An 18,399-nucleotide genomic window follows, 5' to 3' on the forward strand; every position below is an offset into this window, starting at 1 on the left:
TAGCCTGCCCTCCGAACACCCCATCATCAAACCCAACCTGCCCTCCGAACACACCGCCATCAAACCCCGCCTGCCCTCCGAACACCCCACCATCAAACCTAGCTTTCCCTCCGAACACCCCACCATCAAACCCAGACTGCCCCCCGAACACCCCATCATCAAACCCAGCCTGCCCTCCGAACACCCCGCCATCAAACCCAGCCTAACCTCTGAACACCCCGCCGTCAAACCCAGCCTGCCCTCCGAACACCCCGCCGTCAAACCCAGCCTGCCCTCCGAACACCCCGCCATCACACCCAGCCTGCCCTCCGAACACACCACCATCAAACCCAGCCTAACCTCCGAACACCCCGCCGTCAAACCCAGCCTGCCCTCCGAACACCCCACCATCAAACCCAGCCTGCCCTCCGAACACCCCACCATCAAACCCAGCCTGCCCTCCGAACACCCCACCATCAAACCCAGCCTGCCCTCCGACACCCCGCCATCAAACCCAGCCTGCGCTCCGAACACACCACCATCAAACCCAGCCTGCCCTCCGAACACCCCACCATCAAACCCAGCCTGCGCTCCGAACACACCACCATCAAACCCAGCCTGCGCTCCGAACACACCACCATCAAACCTAGCCTGCCCCCCGAACACCCTACCATCAAACCCAGCCTGCCCTCCGACACCCCACCATCAAACCCAGCCTGCGCTCCGAACACACCACCATCAAACCTAGCCTGCCCCCCGAACACCCCACCATCAAACCCTGCCTCTCCTCCGAACAACCCCACCATCAAACCCAGCCTGCCCTCCGAACACCCCGCCATCAAACCCAGCCTGCCCTCCGAACACCCCGCCATCAAACCCAGCCTGCCCTCCGAACACCCCGCCATCAAACCCAGCCTGCCCTCCGAATATCCCGCCGTCAAACCCAGCCTACCCTACGAACACCCCGCCATCAAACCCAGCCTACCCTACGAACACCCCGCCGTCAAACCCAGCCTGCCCTCCGAATATCCCGCCATCACACCCAGCCTGCCCTCCGAACACCCCACAATCAAACCCAGCCTGCCCTCCGAACACCCCGTCCTCAAATCCAGCCTGCCCTCCGACACCCCGCCATCAAACCCAGCCTGCGCTCCGAACACACCACCATCAAACCTAGCCTCCCCCCCGAACACCCCACCATCAAACCCAGCCTGCCCTCCGAACACACCACCATCAAACGTAGCCTGCCCCCGAACACCCCACCATCAAACCCAGCCTGCCCCCCGAACACCCCGCCATCAAACACAGCCTGCCCTCCGAACACCCCACCATCAAACCCAGCCTGCCCTCCGAACACCCCACCATCAAACCCAGCCTGCCCTCCGAACAACCCCACCATGAAACCCACCCTGCCCTCCGAACACCCCGCCATCAAACCCTGCCTCTCCTCCGAACAACCCCACCATCAAACCCAGCCTGCCCTCCGAACACCCCGCCATCAAACCCAGCCTGCCCTCCGAACAACCCCACCATGAAACCCACCCTGCCCTCCGAACACCCCGCCATCAAACCCTGCCTCTCCTCCGAACACCCCGCCATCAAACCCTGCCTCTCCTCCGAACAACCCCACCATCAAACCCAGCCTGCCCTCCGAACACCCCGCCATCAAACCCAGCCTGCTCTCCGAACACCCCGTCATCAAACCCAGCCTGCCCTCCGAACACCCCTCCATCAAACCCAGCCTGCCCTCCGAACACCCCACCATCAAACCCAGACTGCCCCCCGAACACCCCACCATCACACCCAGCCTGCCCCCCGAACACCCCGCCCTCAAACCCAGCCTGCCCTCCGAACACCCCACCATCAAACCCAGCCTGCCCTCCGAAATCCCCACCATCAAACCCAGCCTGCCCTCCGATCAACCCGTCATCAAACCCAGCCTGCCCTCCGAACACCCCACCATCAAACCCAGCCTACCCTCCGAACATCCCATCATAAAACCCAGCCTGCCCTTCGAACACCCCGTCATCAAACCCAGCCTGCCGTCCGAACATGCCACCATCAAGCCCAGCCTGCCCTCCGAACACCCCACCGTCAAACCCAGCCTGCCCTCCGAACACCCCGACATCAAACCCTCCCTGCCCATCGAACACCCCGCCATCAAACCCATCCTGCCCTCCGAACAACCCGCCATCAAACCCAGCCTGCCCTCCGAACACCCCGCCATCAAACCCACCCTGCCCTCCGAACACACCACCATCATCAAACCCAGCCTGCCCTCCGAACACCCCGACATCAAACCCTCCCTGCCCTCCGAACACCCCATCATCAAACCCAGCCTGCCCTCCGAACATCCCATCTTCAAACCCAGCCTGCCCTCCGAACACCCCATCATCAAACCCAGCCTGCCCTCCGAACACCCCATCATCAAACCCAGCCTGCCCTCCGAACATCCCATCATCAAACCCAGCCTGCCCTTGAACACCCCACCATCACACCCAGCCTGCCCCCCGAACACCCCGCCATCAAACCCTCCCTGCCCTCCGAACACCCCATCATCAAACCCAGCCTGCCCTCCGAACACCCCATCATCAAACCCAGCCTGCCCTCCGAACACCCCGCCATCAAACCCAGCCTGCCCCCCGAACACCCCGCCATCAAACCCAGCCTGCCCTCCGAACACCCCGCCATCAAACCCAGCCTGCCCTCCGAACACCCCGCCATCAAACCCAGCCTGCCCTCCGAACACCCCGTCATCAAACCCAGCCTGCCCTCCGAACACCCCGTCATCAAACCCAGCCTGCCCTCCGAACACCCCACCATAAAACCCAGCCTGCCCTCCGAACACCCCACCATCAAACCCAGCCTGCCCTCCGAACACCCCGCCATCAAACCCAGCCTGCCCCCCGAACACCCCACCATCAAACCCAGCCTGCCCTCCGAATACCCCGCCATCAAACCCAGCCTGCCCTCCGAACACCCCGCCATCAAACCCAGCCTGCCCTCCGAACACCCCGCCATCAAACCCAGCCTGCCCCCCGAACACCCCGCCATCAAACCCAGCCTGCCCTCCGAATACCCCGCCATCAAACCCAGCCTGCCCTCCGAACACCCCACCATCAAACCCAGCCTGCCCTCCGAACACCCCTCCATCAAACCCAGCCTGCCCTCCGAACAACCCCACCATGAACCCCACCCTGCCCTCCGAACACCCCGCCATCAAACCCTGCCTCTCCTCCGAACAGCCCCACCATCAAACCCAGCCTGCCCTCCGAACACCCCGCCATCAAACCCAGCCTGCCCTCCGAACACCCCGCCATCAAACCCACCCTGCCCTCCGAACAACCCCACCATGAACCCCACCCTGCCCTCCGAACACCCCGCCATCAAACCCTGCCTCTCCTCCGAACAACCCCACCATCAAACCCAGCCTGCCCTCCGAACAACCCCACCATGAAACCCACCCTGCCCTCCGAACACCCCGCCATCAAACCCTGCCTCTCCTCCGAACAACCCCACCATCAAACCCAGCCTGCCCTCCGAACACCCCGCCATCAAACCCAGCCTGCCCTCCGAACACCCCGCCATCAAACCCAGCCTGCCCTCCGAACACCCCGCCATCAAACCCACCCTGCCCTCCGAACTTCCCGTCATCAAACCCAGCCTGCCCTCCGAACTTCCCGTCATCAAACCGAGCCTGCCCTCCGAACACCCCGCCATCAAACCGAGACTGCCCCTCCGAACACCCCACCATCAAACCCAGCCTGCCCCCCGAACACCCCGCCATGAAACCCAGCCTGCCCTCCGAACACCCCACCATCAAACCCAGCCTGTCCTCCGAACACCCCGCCAACAAACCCAGCCTGCCCTCCAAACACCCTGCCATGAAACCCAGCCTGCCCTCCGAACACTCCGCCATCAAACCCAGGCTGCCCTCCGAACACCCCGCCATCAAACCCTGCCTCTCCTCCGAACAACCCCACCATCAAACCCAGCCTGCCCTCCGAACACCCCGCCATCAAACCCAGCCTGCCCTCCGAACACCCCACCATCAAACCCAGCCTGCCCTCCGAACACCCCACCATCAAACCCAGCCTGCCCTCCGAATACCCCGCCATCAAACCCAGCCTGCGCTCCGAACACCCCACCATCAAACCCAGCCTGCCCTCCGAACACCCCACCATCAAACCCAGCCTACCCTACGAACACCCCGCCGTCAAACCCAGCCTGCCCTCCGAATATCCCGCCATAACACCCAGCCTGCCCTCCGAACACCCCACCATCAAACCCAGCCTGCCCTCCGAACACCCCGTCCTCAAACCCAGCCTGCCCTCCGAACACACCACCATCAAACCCAGCCTGCGCTCCGAACACACCACCATCAAACATAGCCTGCCCCCCGAACACACCACCATCGAACCAAGCCTGCCCTCCGAACACACCACCATCAAACCAAGCCTGCCCTCCGAACACCCCGCCATCAAACCCAGACTGCCCTCCGAACACACCACCATCAAACGTAGCCTGCCCCCCGAACACCCCACCATCAAACCCAGCCTGCCCCCCGAACACCCCGCCATCAAACACAGCCTGCCCTCCGAACACACCACCATCAAACCCAGCCTGTCAACAGAACACACCACCATCAAACCTAGCCTGCCCTCCGAACACCCCACCATCAAACCTAGCCTGCCCTCCGAACACCCCGTCATCAAACCCAGCCTGCCCTCCGAACACCCCACCATCAAACCCTGCCTCTCCTCCGAACAACCCCACCATCAAACCCAGCCTGCCCTCCGAACACCCCGCCATCAAACCCAGCCTGCCCTCCGAACACCCCACCATCAAACCCAGCCTGCCCCCCCGAACGCCACGTCATCAAACCCAGCCTGCCCTCCGAACACCCCGCCATCAAACCAAGCCTTCCCTGCGAACACCCCACCATCAAACCCAGCCTGCCCCCCCGAACGCCACGTCATCAAACCCAGCCTGCTCTCCGAACACCCCGTCATCAAACCCAGCCTGCCCTCCGAACACCCCGTCATCAAACCCAGCCTGCCCTCCGAACACCCCACCATCAAACCCAGACTGCCCCCCGAACACCCCACCATCACACCCAGCCTGCCCTCCGAACACCCCGTCATCAAACCCAGCCTGCCCTCCGAAATCCCCACCATCAAACCCAGCCTGCCCTCCGATCAACCCATCATCAAGCCCAGCCTACCCTCCGAACATCCCATCATCAGACCCAGCCTGCCCTTCGAACACCCCGTCATCAAACCCAGCCTGCCGTCCGAACATGCCACCATCAAACCCAGCCTGCCCTCCGAACACCCCACCGTCAAACCCAGCCTGCCCTCCGAACACCCCACCATCAAACCTAGCCTGCCCTCCGAACACCCCACCATCAAACCTAGCCTTCCCTCCGAACACCCCACCGTCAAACCCAGCCTGCCCTCCGAACAACCCACCATCAAACCCAGCCTGCCCTCCGAACACCCCGCCATCAAACCCAGCCTGCCCTCCGAACACCCCGACATCAAACCCTCCCTGCCCATCGAACACCCCGCCATCAACCCCATCCTGCCCTCCGAACAACCCGCCATCAAACCCAGCCTGCCCTCCGAACACCCCGCCATCAAACCCACCCTGCCCTCCGAACACCCCATCATCAAACCCAGCCTGCCCTCCGAACACCCCGACATCAAACCCTCCCTGCCCTCCGAACACCCCATCATCAAACCCAGCCTGCCCTCCGAACACCCCGACATCAAACCCTCCCTGCCCTCCGAACACCCCGACATCAAACTCAGCCTGCCCTCCGAACACCCCGCCATCAAACCCAGCCTGCCCTCCGAACACCCCGCCATCAAACCCAGCCTGCCCCCCGAACACCCCACCATCAAACCCAGCCTGCCCTCCGAATACCCCGCCATCAAACCCAGCCTGCCCTCCGAACACCCCACCATCAAACCCAGCCTGCCCTCCGAACACCCCGCCATCAAACCCAGTCTGCCCCCCGAACACCCCACCATCAAACCCAGCCTGCCCTCCGAATACCCCGCCATCAAACCCAGCCTGCCCTCCGAACACCCCACCATCAAACCCAGCCTGCCCTCCGAACACCCCGACATCAAACCCTCCCTGCCCATCGAACACCCCGCCATCAACCCCATCCTGCCCTCCGAACAACCCGCCATCAAACCCAGCCTGCCCTCCGAACACCCCGCCATCAAACCCACCCTGCCCTCCGAACACCCCATCATCAAACCCAGCCTGCCCTCCGAACACCCCGACATCAAACCCTCCCTGCCCTCCGAACACCCCATCATCAAACCCAGCCTGCCCTCCGAACACCCCGACATCAAACCCTCCCTGCCCTCCGAACACCCCGACATCAAACTCAGCCTGCCCTCCGAACACCCCGCCATCAAACCCAGCCTGCCCTCCGAACACCCCGCCATCAAACCCAGCCTGCCCCCCGAACACCCCACCATCAAACCCAGCCTGCCCTCCGAATACCCCGCCATCAAACCCAGCCTGCCCTCCGAACACCCCACCATCAAACCCAGCCTGCCCTCCGAACACCCCGCCATCAAACCCAGTCTGCCCCCCGAACACCCCACCATCAAACCCAGCCTGCCCTCCGAATACCCCGCCATCAAACCCAGCCTGCCCTCTGAACTTCCCGCCATCAAACCCAGCCTGCCCCCCCGAACACCCCGCCATCAAACCCAGCCTGCCCTCCGAACACCCCGCCATCAAACCCAGCCTGCCCTCCGAACACCCCGCCATGAAACCCAGCCTGCCCTCCGAACATCCTGTCATCAAAACAAAAGGAACATTTTGAGCGGGAAAGTTACCAGAGAGCAGAGAAATATTCACACATACTCCTCCCAAGTTTAATGCCCTCCCTCTCCTGCCAGTCCATTGTCCCTCATAAACTCCATTGCCTTCTCAGGCATGACAAAATAATATTCCCGATTCTGAAATTCACTCAGAGGCGGGCCGGGTACAGCAACCCTAACTTCACCCCCTTCTTGAAGAGAGCAGCCTTGACCTGATCAATCCCGGCCCTCCTCTTCACCTGCTCTGTGCCGAGGTTTTGGTACACCTGCAGCTCGATCCCCTCCCAGGTGCACTTTCTTGTCTACCTCGCCCACCAAAGAATTTTCTCTTTACCCACAAAGCGGTGCAACTGCACCACCATCGCCCTGGCGGCTTGCCCGTTTGTGGCCTCTTCATCAGCGCCCTCTGCGCTCGGTCAACCTTCAGGGATGTTCAAAGGCCCCTCCCCCATTAACTGCTCCAACATTTTGTCCACATACGTGCCAGCCTCCGCACCTTCCATGCCTTCGGGCATCCCCACAATCCTCACATTTTGCCTTCTGGAGTGGTTCTCCAGATCCTTCATCTTCTCCTTAAACCTTTTCTGGGTCTCCCGCATCACCCCCACCTCGGCCACCAATGAGGCCAACTGCTCCTCATGTTCCCCCAGCGCCCCCTCCACCTTCTGGATTGTCCAGCCCTGGGACTCCAGCCTCTGCTCCACTCTCTTGATCCCTGCTTTAATCGGCTCCACCGCTTTGGTCAGGAGCATTCAGAAACTCCACTGACGACTCCGTTGACCACTGGGCGGGCAGCCGTCCCTATGCCTTTTGCCATCTTAACGTATGGCTCTCCTGTTCCAGCAGCTCTTTTCTTCTCGTCCCACTCCTAGTTTATGGATCCATCCACCAGCCACACCGGAGGAGTTACACCTTCTCCAGGTACTCCTACACCTTTTTCCTGGCAAAATCTTCCCTCTTCAGGCGGGGAAAGGACTGAAAGATACAGCCTTGAGTGGGAGCCACCATAGGTGCGACTGTTCATTCCATGGCCGCCACCAAACGACCCATCCTCCCAGGATGCTGAAGGATCAAAGCCACTGGTTCAATTCCTAACAAGGATCTTCTGGCAGTAATATTCATTCAGTGCTTCCAGGCTGAAGGATTCCCTCTGGGGAGGCACCTTAGCTTTTATTAACCTGCGCCTTCACTCAAAGAATCTGCCTCAGGCCTGTTTAATTCTTACTTGTTTCCAATTCCACAGAATGACCTCACTGAGATAAGAACTGAGAGTTCCCCACAGAAGATTTAAAAAAGGGTTATTAAATAATTGACTCTGTCTGCAGCTAGTGGCTGGATTGAATTTCCCTGCAGTTCAAACTGGCTATGGAGTGAGAAAGGTCTTTACTTTGGATTTTTAGGAAGAACCATTAGATGAGAGGGAGAGATTAGGGCTGTGGACCTCCAGTTTCTGACTAAAACAAAAGAAAGAGGAAGGAACATTCCAGAGAAAACCCCGACCGATAGGCAGCAGCCTTTGATAAGGTCCTGCAATTCAAAACAGTCCATTGGCCAGCAGCCAAGTCCATCACGATGTCTTTTAAATCTGCTGATCCAAAATATAAACAGCTCTTTGCAACCGGCCTTGCCTGAGGTCACAAGTCAATCCTCAGTTTACCAGCCACTCAAATTAAAGGTAAAGTTCAACTTAAAGGCAGAGATCCCATTAATTATCCATGTACAAAAATTGTCATAGCCAAATAACATAAATTTAAAAAACAAGATTCAGACAGGGATTAACATGAGGATCCTTCCAAAATATATCGGCCATTCCTTCACTATCGCTGGGTCAAACTCCTGGAAGTCTGTCCCGAACAGCACAGTGGGTGTACCTACACCACAGGGACTGCAGCGATTACGGGAGTTAGCTCACCACCTCCTCAAGGGGAAATTAGGGATGGATAATAAATTCTGGGCCCGACCAGCAAGGCCCACATCCCACAAAAGAGCAAAAGAGAAAAATGTGGAAATGTCACACAATAAAATAATTTGTGAGGTGGTGACTGACTTTGTGGAGTGGAGTGTGCATGAGCTCAGAGGGTGCAAAATCACTGATGATTCTTTCGCTTCCCTCTTTCCTGCAGCCAGAATCTCAACAGCACGATTAATGTTTTCACCTCCATGTGGCTCATTCCAATCACCTTCCTCACCATTGGCTATGGTGACATGGTTCCTTTCACCACATGCGGGAGGGTTATCTGCCTGATAACAGGAGTGACGGTAAGGCACCATTGCTTGACTTGACATATGAGAAGCCTTGGCCAGTGCTGGAGAAACCATGGTGCCCCACGTTCAATGGAGAAGGCGGCACAGAATCCGTGAGCAAAGATCTTGCAGTCTCCATGGAGTGGGGTGCCCCTCTCAAAAGAAAAAATGAGTAGGAGGAGGCCATTCAGCCCCGCCAACCCGCTCCCCAATTCATTAAGACCATGGTGCTCCGATTGTGATCTTTACTCCATAGTCCTGTCTCTCCCTTCATAACTGCCCGACTCCCTCGTCAATCAGAACACTAAATTGGCCTTGAACATATTCAATGAGCCACAGCCCCCACTGTTTTCTTGGCGTGGGGGGAAAATTCCACAGAGTAACTCACCTCTGGGAGACGAAATTCCTCATCTCCGTCTTCAACGGAAGACCCTCTTATTCTCAAACTGTGTCCCCCCCCCTAGTTCTAGATAACCTCGCACCCCCCCGCCCCCCTAGAGGGAGAAACATTCACCCTGTCAAACCCACAAGCCCGCCCCCCCCGCCTCAGAATCTTATCTGTTTCTATAATATCATCTCTCATTCTTCCAAACTCCAATGGGCACCAACCCAACCTGCCCAAACTTTCCTCATCCCACGAATTGGCCCAATGAACCTTTCCTGAACTGCCTCCAATTCCAGTACCTCCCTCCCTAAGTGAGGAGACCAGGGGCGGGATTCTCCAAAAACTGGCGCGATGTCCGGGACCCGGCGCCAAAAATGGCACGGATCACTCCGGCGTCGTGCCCCCCCAAACAACGGAAATTCTCCGGCCTCGAATGGGCTAGCAGCGGCTAGCTAGCACCTGACGTGGACGGTGACGCCGTGCGGCGTCATTGATGCCGCACGGCGTGACGGCTCAAAAGATGCGGCCCCACCCCAGAGGCCCGACAGGATGGCCGCCCGCCGCGCAGCCCCGAGGTTCCAGGACCGCAACATCGAATCGCTCCTGGATGCAGTAGAGGAAAAGATGGAGTCCCTGTACCCCGGACACGGCCGCAGGGTCGCCCCACGCCTCAGCCGGCGTCTGTGGAGGGAGGTGGCAGAGGCCGTCAGCGCTGTGGCTCTGACACCACGGACAGGCGCCCAGTGCCACAAGAAGGTGAACGACCTCGTCAGGGCAGCCAGGGTGAGTCCCCCCCTCCCCGCCCGATGTGCGGCACCCCCCCAGGTGAAACCAACCCTACCCCTAACCTCTGCACTATACGCGCAACCGATGGCGTGCATTCATATACCTGTCTAACACTGTTGCCCATTACCCCTGCCACCCACACGCCCCCCACAGGAAAAGCGCGCACACAACAATAGGGAGCATGTGAGGACAGGAGGGGGCCCAGCTGATGAGAGGCTACTCACCGTACATGAGGAAAGGGCCCTGGAACTGGCTGGCGGAACTGAGGACCGGGAGGTTGCCGATGCCGAGGTCGGGGGCCCACCAGCAAGTGAGCCACCAACAGCCCGTCCCCATATCCCCTCTCCCCCATATCCCCCATATCCCCATATCCCCCCTCCCCCATATCCCCCCTCCCCACATCCCCCCTCCCCCATATCCCCCTCCCCCATATCCCCCACATCCCCGTCCCCCATATCCCCCATATTCCCCTTCCCCCATATCCCCCTTCCCCATACCCCCCACCCCATATCCCACATATCCCCCCTCCCCATGCTCCCCACATCCCCCTTCCCCCATATCCCCCTTCCCCCATATCCCCCATATCCCCTTCCCCCATATACCCCCTCCCCATATTCCCCCTCCCCATATCCACCATACCCACATCCCCCTTCCCCCATATCCCCATATCTCCCACATCCCCCTTCCCCCATATCCCCCTCATCCCCCTTCCCCCATATCCCCCACATCCCCCTTCCCCCATATCCCCCTTCCCCCATAATCCCCCTTCCCCCACATACCCCCTCCCCCATATTCCCCCTCCCCATATCCACCATATCTCCCACATCCCGCTTCCCCCATATCCCCCACATCCCCCTTCCCTCATATCCCCCACATCCCCCTTCCCCCATATCCCCCATATCCCTCTTCCCCCATATCCCCATATCTATCCTCCCCATATCCCCCATCCCCCATATCCCCACATCCCCTTCCCCCATATCCCCCACATCGCACTTCCCCCATATCCCCCTTCCCCCATATCCCTATATCCCGCCTCCCCCATATCCCCCTTATCCCCCATATCCCCCATATCTCCCTTCCCCCATATACCCCCTCCCCCATATTCCCCCTCCCCCATATCCACCATATCTCCCACATCACCTTCCCCCATATCCCCCACATCCCCCTTCCCCCACATCCCCTTCCCCCATATCCCCATATCCCCCTTCCCCCATATCCCCCATATCCCTCCTCCCCATATCCCCCATATCCCCCCTCCCCCATATCCCCCCCATAACCCCACATCCCCTTCCCCCATATCCCCATGCCCCCCACCCCCATATCCCCCATATCCCCCTCACCATATCCATCATATCCCCCCTCCCCATATCCCCCTTCCCCATATCCCGCCTCCCCCATATCCCCATGTCCCCCTTCCCCCATATCCCCCTCCCCCATATCCCCTATATCCTCCCTCCCCCATATCACCTGATCACCGCCTGCGTGTCTAACCATGCATACTTCATTGTTTATCGCAGGAGCAAACGTCGAGGTACCCATCCCCGCAGATGCCGACCGCCGCAGGATGCCCCAGGGCGACCACGGGATACGGAGAGACCCGGACCCTCTGGCACGCGACGCCCGCAGGATGCCCCAGGGCGACCACGGGAGACGGAGAGATCTGGAGCAATAGGGAGACGATGCCCCTGTCTCGTGCGGTTGCGGCGACGCAGGCGTGTGCCACCCAGCGACGAGAGGGGCAGCCACAGGCCCCCGTCGCAGACGAGCCACGAAACCACTACCCAGGACATCCCTACCCAGGACATCCCTACCCAGGACACCCCTACCCACGACACCCCTACCCATGACACCCCTACCCACGACATCACTACCCAGGACACTCCTACCCAGGACACCACTACCCAAGACACCACTACCCAGGACACCCCAATCCAGGAGACCTCTACCCAGGAAACCGAAATAAAGGACAGTGACACAGAGTGGATGGGTGGAGACGAACCGCCACCCCAAAGTACCATGGACTCAGAGTGGGACGAAGAGCACGACACAACGCCACTGCTGTCACCAACACCCTCCACCATCGCAGAAACACTCACCTCGGTTGGGCACTTTAGTGATGAGGCGTCTGGTACACTCACTGATTGCACAACACAGCCGTCCCGGTACAGCAGGTGGAGGTAGGAGCAGCAGAGGGGCCGGGAGGTCAGAGGGCATCCTGGTGCAAGCGAACATCTGCCGCCCAGATGGATCCCGGGTTCCTGGAGTTACCACACCCACCCATAGCCCCGAAGCAACCACCGACCCGGAGACGAGCGAAGAGGGTGACGGCCGGCTTGCAGCGGCTGCAGTCGCAGGTGTCCACACGCGTCCAGGAGCTGGCAGTGGTGCTGGTCATGCGTACCACCCAGGCCAACACCGCACGGGTGGCGTCCGCGGTGGAGGCAATGGGTGCGACGGTGTCAGACATGGGGAGCAGTATGCGAGGCCTGGGGCTTTCCATTCAGGCAGCGTCTGTGGCCCAGGACATGGCTGCCCTCTCACAGGAGGCCATGAGCCAGCGCCAGCGGCAGATGGCAGAGGCGCTCAACGCCATGGCCCTGCCTCAGCAGGCCATCACTGAGGGCATCGGCGCCATTGCCCATGTGCCAGCCGGCATCGCACAGTCACAGACAGGGATGGCCAACTCCCTGAGCTCCATGGCTGCAAACCTGCAGACCCTTGTCGATACCAGCATGGGCCTCCAGGACTGGCAGCGCCAGGTGTCGGAGGGGCGTTGGATGGCCGGTCCGTTCGCACCCCCGACTCATGTAGAGGCCTAGGGGCCAATGGGCACCCTGAGGGAGGAGGAGTTTCTGGCACCTGTCCCTGGTCCCCCTGTAGGAACACTGCAGCACCTCGGACTCCCCCCTTCCGTTCAAGGTGCATCGGGTGGGCAACAGGCAGGACAGGCTGGCAGCTCGCCATCCCAGTCGCCCGGGCCGCAGCCTGGCCCATCTAGGCCAGGACCCCCCAGGAAACAGCCGCCAAAGGGATCCCGAGTCAGAGGGCAGGAATCGCAGGGGTCCACCTCCAGTTCTGCTGTACCGTCTGGGGAACCACGTAGACGTAGTCAAAGGGCCCGTAAGGCCAAACAATTAGTCACTGAGTAAGTTGGCACGGGTGCAGGGCACAGATGAGTTTTAGGGGCTAGGGCACGTGTATGCACTGTTTGTTATTAAAATCATTTTAACACCTACCGAAGCTGCCTTTGTGCTCTGTCCGAAGCGTGCGGGGGGTGTCATGTACGTTGAGCGCAAGTGTGTGTGTGAGGGGTGGTCTTACCTCAGCCCCAGGTGAGTCTGCCCCCTTCCCCCTGGGCCGCCATCAACATCCCCCGGGCAGAGGACGGGACCGTGCGCTGCAGTGTCACAGCCGCATACAGGGATGGTCCGGGTGGATGGTGGTACTGTGGCCATTGGTCAGACATAGTCCAACGATGTGGAGCCAGGAGCTCATCGCAGGGCGGGTTGTCATCATCCTCCATGGCCTGCAATAGACACGCGTCCACCGGCAACTGTGTGAGCCCGGCCGTTGTGCCACAGGTGGATCGGCAATGGGGGGGTGGTGTGCATGCGGGTGGTGTGGGTGGATTTGGGGAGGGGGGTGAGGGTGCTGGGTGGGTGGATGGGTGGGGGGTGTGGGTGGTCGGCTGTTGCCATGGTGTGCGGTCTGTGGCCATACTACCCGATTACCACGCCCATCTAGTCAGTGAAGCGGGCGGCTATCAGCCTGTCCCGTGCCCGCTGGGCCAGCCGGTAACGGTGGACAGCCACCCGCCTGTGGCTACCCCATCTGCCCTGACCATTGCCCCCACCCCCCTCATCTGGGGAGGACTGCGCCTCTCCCTGCTGCTCCTCCACTCCGCCCTCCTCTGCCTGCGGCACATCGCCCCTCTGCTGGGCTATGTTGTGCAGGACGCAGCACACCACAATGATGCGGCCGACCCTATCTGACCGATACTGGAGGGCGACCCCAGAGAGGTCCAGGCACCTGAAATGCATCTTCAGCACGTCAAAGCACCTCTCTATCACTCCCCTTGTCGCTACATGGGCATCATTGTAGCGGTTCTCCGCCTCATTGCGTGGCCTCCGTATAGGCGTCATCAGCCACGATCGCAATGGTTAGCCCCTGTCGCCCAGCAACCAGCCCCTCTGCCGGGGATGGCGTCCCTCGTACATGCCGGTGATGTATGACCGTGACAACACATATGAGTCGTGTACACTGCCCGGGTACCGGGCGCAGACGTGCAGGATCATCATGCAGTGGTCGCAGACCACCTGTGTGTTCATCGAAAAGGTCCCCTTCCTATTGGTGAACACGGCCCTGTTATCTGCAGGTGGCCGCACGGCGACGTGCATCCCATCAATTGCGCCCTGGACCATGGGGAACCCGGCCACGGCAGAGAAGCCCACGGCCCGGGCATCTTGGCTGGCCCGGTCCACGGGGAAGCGGATGTAGCGGTGCGCCATGGCATATAGGGCGTCTGTCACTGCCCGGATGCACCGATGCACCGATGTCTGCGGTATGCCGGACAGGTCCCCACTCGGTGCCTGGAATGACCCTGTTGCATAAAGGTTCAGGGCCACCGTAACCTTGACGGACACGGGGAGAGGGTGTCCCCCGCCAGTGCCACGCGGTGACAGGTGTGCCAGCAGGTGGCAGATGTGTGCCACGGTTTCCCGGCTCATCCGGAGTCTCCTCCTGCATTCTCGGTCCGTGAGGTCCTGGTATGACTGCCGGGTCCGGTACACACGGGGCGCCCTCGGGTGCCTCCGTTGCCGTGGGGCCACGACGTCCTCCTCCCCCTCCTCGTCCTGTCGGTCAGGTGTCCCTCCAGCCTGGGCGGCTGCCGCCTGCCCCTCTGCAGCAGCCTGCGCCGCTTCTCTGGCACGCTCCTCCAGGGCAATATGGACATTAGCGGCTGCCGCCACGGCGGCCAACATCGCTGACTGATCGGAAAACATGACGGCCTGGGGGGGGGGGGAACGACGGCATGTCATCATTGCCCATACCCCCTCCTCCCCCCAGCCAGGTGGCATGGACCGCATGGGTCCGACCGTTGGAGGCTGGCACCTGGCCAGATGGACCAATTCACTTGCCCCCCCCACCCCCCCCACGTCCCTCCCTGGCATGGACCCCATCCTCCTCCCCGGCACGGACCCCATCCCCCTCCCCGGCACGGACCCCCCCCCATCCCCCTCCCCGGCACGGACCCCATCCCCCTCCCCGGCACGGACCCCATCCCCCTCCCCGGCACGGACCCCATCCTCCTCCCCGGCACGGACCCCATCCTCCTCCCCGGCACGGACCCCATGCTCCTCCCCAGCACGGACCCCATCCTCTTCCCCGGCACGGACCCCATGCTCCTCCCCAGCACGGACCCCATCCTCTTCCCCGGCACGGACCCCATCCCCCTCCCCGGCACGGACCCCATCCTCCTCCTCGGCACTCACCCCCCCTCCCGGCACTCCCCCGGAGCCCAGCCCACTCTAACCACCCCCCCCCCCCCCGCCGCACACACACACACAAAACCCTACACACACCTCTCCCCCACACATTCAGACTGCGGCCACGCCATCGCCTCTCCAGCGGCCAACCCCCCAGGCCGTCACCCACCTCCACGCTGGTCGGCGTCAACCTTGAGCACTGGTTGACGCCGATTGAAAGGTGGTCTGATTTACGCCGACGTGACCTGTCATCACATCGGCGGGACTTCGGCCCATCCGGACGGGAGAATATTGGCAGCCCCAAAATCCATTGCCTTGCGCCCACCCGTGCCATTCTCCGAGGTGTGCGGCGCCATTGACGCCCAGCCGACTTTTCTCCCTTCGGAGACTTCGGCGGGCGGCAGGGGTGGAATTCATGGCGGCCAACGGCCATTCTCCGACCCGCTGGGGGGTCGGAGAATCTCGCCCATGGAGACCAGAACTGTGTGCAGTGCTCCAGGTGTGGTCTAACCAAGGGATATGGAGACCAGAACTGCGCACAGCGCTCCAGGTGTTGCCCTGTATGGTTGTAGTGAGACATCCTGACTCTTATACTCCATTCCCCCCTCTACGATAAAAGGTTAGGGATAACACAACCTTCCATTTGCCTTCCCCTAATCGCTTGCCGTTGCTGCAGCTGACTTTTTGTGATTTGTGTACAAGAACTCCTCGATCATACGTTCATCAGATCAAAGGAGCAAAATTAGGACATTTGGCCCATCGCGTCTGCTCCACCATTCGATCATGGCTGATCTCATCCTGGCCTTAACTCCACCGTTTGGCCTGTTCTCCATAACCCTTTAACCCATTACCAATTAAAAATCTGTCCAACTCCTCCTTCAATCTATTCACTCTGTACTGCAGCATTCTGCAGTATCTCTCGATTTTAATAATATTCTGGTTTTCTATTCCTCCAGCTAAACCTTGCATTTTCCCTCTATCAAATTTTGCCCACTCACTGAACCTATCTGTACCCCTTCGCAGACTGTTCGAATTCTCCTCACAACTCGCTTTCCTATCTATCTTTGCAGCATCAGCAAATTTGGCTACAAAATATTTGGTCCCTCCAACCAAGTCATCAGCATAAATTGTAAAGAACTCAGGTCCCAGAACTGGTGCCCGCGGCACTCCCAGAGTGGAAAACTTGAAAATGAACTAGTTGACCCAACTCTCTTTTTCCTATTGATTAGCCAATCCTCAATTAGTGCTAACATATCACCTCCCACACCATGAGTTCTTGGGCTGGATTTTGCGGTTCACCAGCCGTGTGTTTCTCAGGGGCGTGACGAATGTGATATAAAATAGTTGCTTTAGAGATACTAGTTAATGTAATGTAGAAATAAGCCACTTTGATTCTGGCAGTTAGGGACAAAGGGGTTTGAGACCGCATGGAAAAAGCAGGAAGAGGTGTGTCTATGAGAGTGATGCTGCATTGATAGGGGCCAGAGAAAGGGATTGGAAGTGAGCCAATCAGAATAGATCGAACAGGTCAGGAGGGACATAGGCTGACCTATGTCCGTCGAGTATGTGAAACTTGATACCATTTGAATTGATTTTGCAGAGATCCCTTTGTCTTTTAGTTCAGTCGTTTTCTGGGGTGTAAGAGGCTGGATGTCTCTTACGTTTCTGTAAGATGATTTAAGCTTGCAAGCTAAATAAATAACTTCTTTTTACGTGCGAATCCATCTCAACTTTTATTGAGGCCAGACTGACAGAGAAAGAAATTTGGGGATCTACATTTGGTGCCGAAACCCGGGATTTCTCAGGGCGATCCTGATCCAACTGCGAAATCAGAATTAGACTGATTATGAACAGGAGGATGGGGAACAAAGGGCCCTCAATGTAGAACTGGAAAACGACCAGCATTGATTGTTCCCCTCTTCTTATCGTCTGATTAGTCTGGTCACTCGCGGTTGGCACAGAAAGACCGCCTCGACGAAATCACAGGTCAGTCTGGGGATAAGCATTTTAATTGATGGGATTTCATAGAGTTAATTCGGCTGGGGCAGGCTGTATTGTTGATGTAACATTTAAGATAAATGGTTCAACTTTATTTGTGAGTTAATTCGGCTGGGGCAGGCTGTATTGTTGATGTAACATTTAAGATAAATGGTTCAACTTTATTTGTGAGTTAATTCGGCTGGGGTAGGCTGTACTGTTGATGTAACATTTAAAATATAAATGGTTCAACTGTATTTGTGAGTTCATTCGGTTGGGTTACGTTATGAGAGGTAGATGTAACATTTGAAATTGAAAAAATAGTTCACCTCTATATGTCTGTGTGTTAAAAATATAGTTGATTAAGCTAAAAAAATTTCTTTGGACTGTAGTGGCGGAAAAACGCAGTTCCAAGGACTAGTTGAGATTATGGGAAATTCCTTGGATAGCACAAATGATCCAGGCATGCCACTGCAAATATTATGTGATAAGTATCCGGACAAAGCGAGGGACTTTAGAAAATTGTCAGCACAGTTAAGAACTAAAATGGGAGATGAATGGCCACTAGGGGGAACCAAAGACCTAGAAATGGTTAAGAAAATCCAGGGACAGATATGGAAAAAAAATCAAGGTATGAAAACTAAAGAATTAATTGGATTATGGAGGCAATATTGTCAAGAGGAAAAAGATAAGA

At 58.7% G+C, this 18,399-nt stretch overlaps 1 protein-coding gene across 1 annotated transcript in view; it reads left to right on the plus strand.

The window, feature by feature from the left end:
* Positions 1-18,399, plus strand: part of LOC140386533 (intermediate conductance calcium-activated potassium channel protein 4-like) — a 183,659-nt gene that overhangs the window by 147,261 nt on the left and 17,999 nt on the right. Inside the window, exon 4 of the mRNA XM_072468942.1 lies at positions 8,951-9,086. Coding sequence (XP_072325043.1) covers positions 8,951-9,086 — 136 coding nt within the window. The remainder of the gene's footprint in view (positions 1-8,950; positions 9,087-18,399) is intronic.

The sequence above is a fragment of the Scyliorhinus torazame genome, chromosome 12 (assembly GCF_047496885.1).
Source record: "Scyliorhinus torazame isolate Kashiwa2021f chromosome 12, sScyTor2.1, whole genome shotgun sequence".
Classification (NCBI taxonomy): Eukaryota; Metazoa; Chordata; class Chondrichthyes; order Carcharhiniformes; family Scyliorhinidae; genus Scyliorhinus; species Scyliorhinus torazame.